Source organism: Hordeum vulgare, chromosome 5H, assembly GCF_904849725.1.
Source record: "Hordeum vulgare subsp. vulgare chromosome 5H, MorexV3_pseudomolecules_assembly, whole genome shotgun sequence".
NCBI classification, from domain to species: domain Eukaryota; kingdom Viridiplantae; phylum Streptophyta; class Magnoliopsida; order Poales; family Poaceae; genus Hordeum; species Hordeum vulgare.
The window spans coordinates 78395358-78399003 of record NC_058522.1 but is presented as its reverse complement, the minus strand read 5'-3'; the positions used below and the strand labels follow the sequence as shown (position 1 = coordinate 78399003).

At 58.3% G+C, this 3646-nt stretch overlaps 1 protein-coding gene across 1 annotated transcript; it reads left to right on the top strand.

The window, feature by feature from the left end:
* The first annotated feature begins 363 nt into the window (after positions 1 to 363).
* LOC123395351 (AAA-ATPase At3g28580-like) lies at positions 364 to 2191 on the top strand. The gene has a single exon (XM_045090345.1). The coding sequence runs from the start codon at positions 467 to 469 to the stop codon at positions 2075 to 2077; it is 1611 nt and encodes a 536-aa protein (XP_044946280.1). The 5' UTR covers positions 364 to 466; the 3' UTR covers positions 2078 to 2191.
* Positions 2192 to 3646: the final 1455 nt, after the last annotated feature.

Here is a 3646-nt window from a genome sequence, read left to right as displayed (position 1 = left end):
AATGGAGACATCAAGCAAGCTGACAAGTAACAGGAGCAGAGTGAGCTGTACTTCTTTCTTTGTATAAAAAGATGCGGTGCTTCTTCCAACAAAATATGTACGTATCCGTTCGCGATTATGGATGGAGTAGCACATTACGAAATCTCCAAAACGGCCCGTTGGCCACACCCAACCACTCATTCACATGTCTCAATCTGTACTTGGCAAAGGGAATTCACGAGTTTGTTCCATGTGCATGGACTCACACTCACCGATTTTTCTCTGATCCGACAGCTCCTCTCCACCTACTCCGACGACTGCTCCGATGACGACAAAGACGGCGACCTGGGTCAACCTAAGTGAATCACCACACATCTCCAGCCAGCATTATACACACACACAAGCACTCACTCAAGTGCCGTCCATTGCAGACAGAGTTGTAGCCTTTCCAACAAGAAAAACTGACACAAAATCAAGAGGTCCAGCCATGGAGGGGGCGATGGTGGGGTGGTGGCCATGGTTTGGATCGGCGGTGGCGAGCACCATCTTCCTATGGTCCATGGTGCAGAGCCACATCCCGGACACCGTCCGCCTCAACCTCGCCGCTTTGGCCGCCAAGCTCACCGCCTACTTCAACCCGTACCTCCAGATCACCATCTCCGAGAACAGCGGCGAGCGATGGAAGCGGAGCGAGCTCTTCCTCGCCGTTGAGGCCTACCTGAGCGACGTGTGTGCTCGTCGCGCGCGTAGGCTCAAAGCCGAGCTCGGCAAGGACAGCAAGAACATCCAGGTCTCCGTCGACGACCACGAGGGGGTCACCGACGACTTCTCCGGCGCCACGCTCTGGTGGTACGCCTCCAAGCAGCCACCCAAGGCCAATGTCATCAGTTTCTACCCTGGTGAGGACGAGAAGCGCTTCTACCGAGTCATCTTCCACAAGCGACACCACGACCTCGTCATCGATTCTTACCTGCCCTTCATCCTCGGTGAGGGCCGCACCGTCACCATCAAGAACCGCCAGCGCCGCCTCTTCACCAACAAGGCCAGCGGCAGCTCGAGCCCTTACGGGGCCAAGAGCGTCTGGAGCCATGTACCGTTCGAGCACCCGGCGACCTTCGACACCCTTGCCATGGACCCCAAACAGAAGGAGGACGTCATCGACGACCTCATGGCGTTCCAGGAGAGCAAGGAGTACTACGCTAAGGTCGGCAAGGCGTGGAAGCGCGGCTACCTCCTTTACGGCCCGCCCGGCACCGGCAAGTCCACTATGATAGCCGCCATGGCCAACTTCCTCGACTACGACATCTACGACCTCGAGCTCACGGCCATCAAGAACAACACCGAGCTACGGAAGCTCTTCATCGAGACGACGGGCAAGTCCATCATCGTCATAGAGGACATCGACTGCTCCGCCGACCTCACCGGAAAACGCCGCAAGGACAAGAAGGCCTCCGGCGACAAGGACTCCAATGACAACGACAAACCCAAGCTGCCAGTGGAGCCAGAGAAGGACGATGAGACCAAGGTGACACTCTCTGGCCTACTCAACTTCATCGACGGGTTGTGGTCTGCTTGCGGCGGCGAGCGAATCATCATCTTCACCACCAACTACAAGGAGGAGCTGGACCCGGCTCTGATCCGGCGGGGCAGGATGGACAAGCACATTGAGATGTCTTACTGCCGCTTTGAGAGCTTCAAGATACTTGCCAAGAACTACCTAGATGTCATCGAGCACAAACTGTTCGGGGAGATTCAGCAGCTGCTCGAGGAGACCGACATGTCGCCCGCTGACGTGGCAGAGAACCTGATGCCCATGTCCAAGAAGAAAAAGAGGGACCCTGACGTGTGCTTGGCAGGCCTCATCCAGGCGCTCAAGCAGGCCAAAGAAGACGCAGCAGCAGCCAAGGCCATGCAAGAAGAGGAGGCCAAGGATGCTGAAGCAAAGAAAGCCAAGCAAAAACTGGAGGCTGAAGTGAATACAGCCAAGGAGAAAGAGGAGGCTCAAGTGAAGAAAGCCAAGGAGAAAGAGGAAGGCAAAGACAAAACATCAGAGGAAGCCAATGGAGACAGCATGCAAGCTGACAAGATGCAGGAGTAGAGTGAGCATTTCACTACCTGCTCCGTGGCCGAAAGATATGGAGTGCTGGTTCAAATAAAACATATGTCACCCAAATGAAATGAAATAATGCAGCTTCCTTTTCTCATTTGTTAATTCACACATGAAGTGACTGTTGTAATGTTGCTATAGGTAGAGCATAAGTGGTGCAATGCATAATCCCAACACTGTGTGCTTGTAAAAGCAGAACGAAACTAAGCTCGTTTGCATAAATATGCATTTCCTCATCTCTCTACAAAAGACAGCAGTCTGGCATATATAACCCACCTATAAGACTACTTCGTTCTGTTCAACAATACAAATGATTAGGCGTTTTCTCAAAAAATACAAATGATTAGGCAGACCCGAAGACGCAAACACATGCCATGATCAAGAGAGCAGGCAAACTCACCTTGCGCCGACTCAGAGGATGAGCTTGGGATCTTTGGTTACTCTCGTGAGTGTGCGTCGCGCGCCCGGCTTTTCTCTCGCGACCCGCGACTCCTAGGGTTCCCGCCACCGGCCTCCCCCCCCCCCCCCCCCCCCCCCCCCCCCGCCGCCGGCCGTCCCCGCCCCACCCCCCTCCCCCCTCCCCCCCTCCCCATATCCCGGGAGGTGGCCGGGGCGGTGCGAGCTCTGCCCCTCTTCGGCCTCCCTCCTCCTCCTTCCCTTCCTGCCGCCGCCGACGGCCAGCCCCGGCGCTTGGCCGGGTGGTGTTGGCGGCGGCGGGACTGCGTGTCCCCGCGCGCGCCTCCTTGCCCGGGATATGGGGGCGGCGGCGGTGCTCCTCAGCTCGACGACGGTCCGGCGACCCGACAGCAGTGGCCGGCGACGCGTGAGGTGGTGGTGTTGCCCCTTAGCGATGAGACGGCGTGGTGACGCAGGTTGTCCGGTGGCTCGTCCCCGGCCCAGATCTAGGCCCTGTGGGCTCCATCTGGGTCCTAGCGGGCCGGTTCCCGGCATGGCTTCATCGTCGTCTGTGTGGTGAGGAGGAGGAGCAGCTCGGACGTGGGGCGGCGATGCCGAAGGCGCGCCTGCTGCAGCGCGATGGCGGGAGCTTTACGGGCGTGGAGAGCTCGACTGGGCCTGTGGGCCCATGGGCCTGGTATGCTCCTGCTATTGTGCCCGGTCGGCTGCCGTCGTCGACGGTGGAGGTTGTACCCTCCCGCGTGCCGACGGTTTGTGGCCCTAGTCCCGGCTCCTATTCCCCGCTGTGCAGGCCTCACTTCATGGTGCCGTGGTGAGACGGCGTGGAGGCTTCATGACCGCGGTGGCGCAAGATGGTGGTCGCTTTGGTGGTAGGCTCTAGAGCATCCGAGGTGAAGGTTGGGATTGGGGGAAACCCCTGTCGGCTTGGCCGACACCGACGTGGCGACGCTTGTGGGTGCCGCCGGACCTTCCTGGAGGGCGTCGGGGGCAACCCTTCCTCTTGCCACGTCAAGTACCGGGGGAAACCCTTGGGAGCAGCGTCGTCATCGTCGCGGTCCTTCTTGGAGGTGTTGATTGGTACCGGTGCTTCGGAGCCTTGGAGCTTGGTGGGAGATCTTCGGTGGGCATAGTGGTCGTGAAGCT

Excerpts from the sequence above, each read along its gene's own strand:
- LOC123395351 (XM_045090345.1), top strand. The coding sequence starts at position 467 with ATGGAGGGGGCGATGGTGGGGTGGTGGCCATGGTTTGGATCGGCGGTG.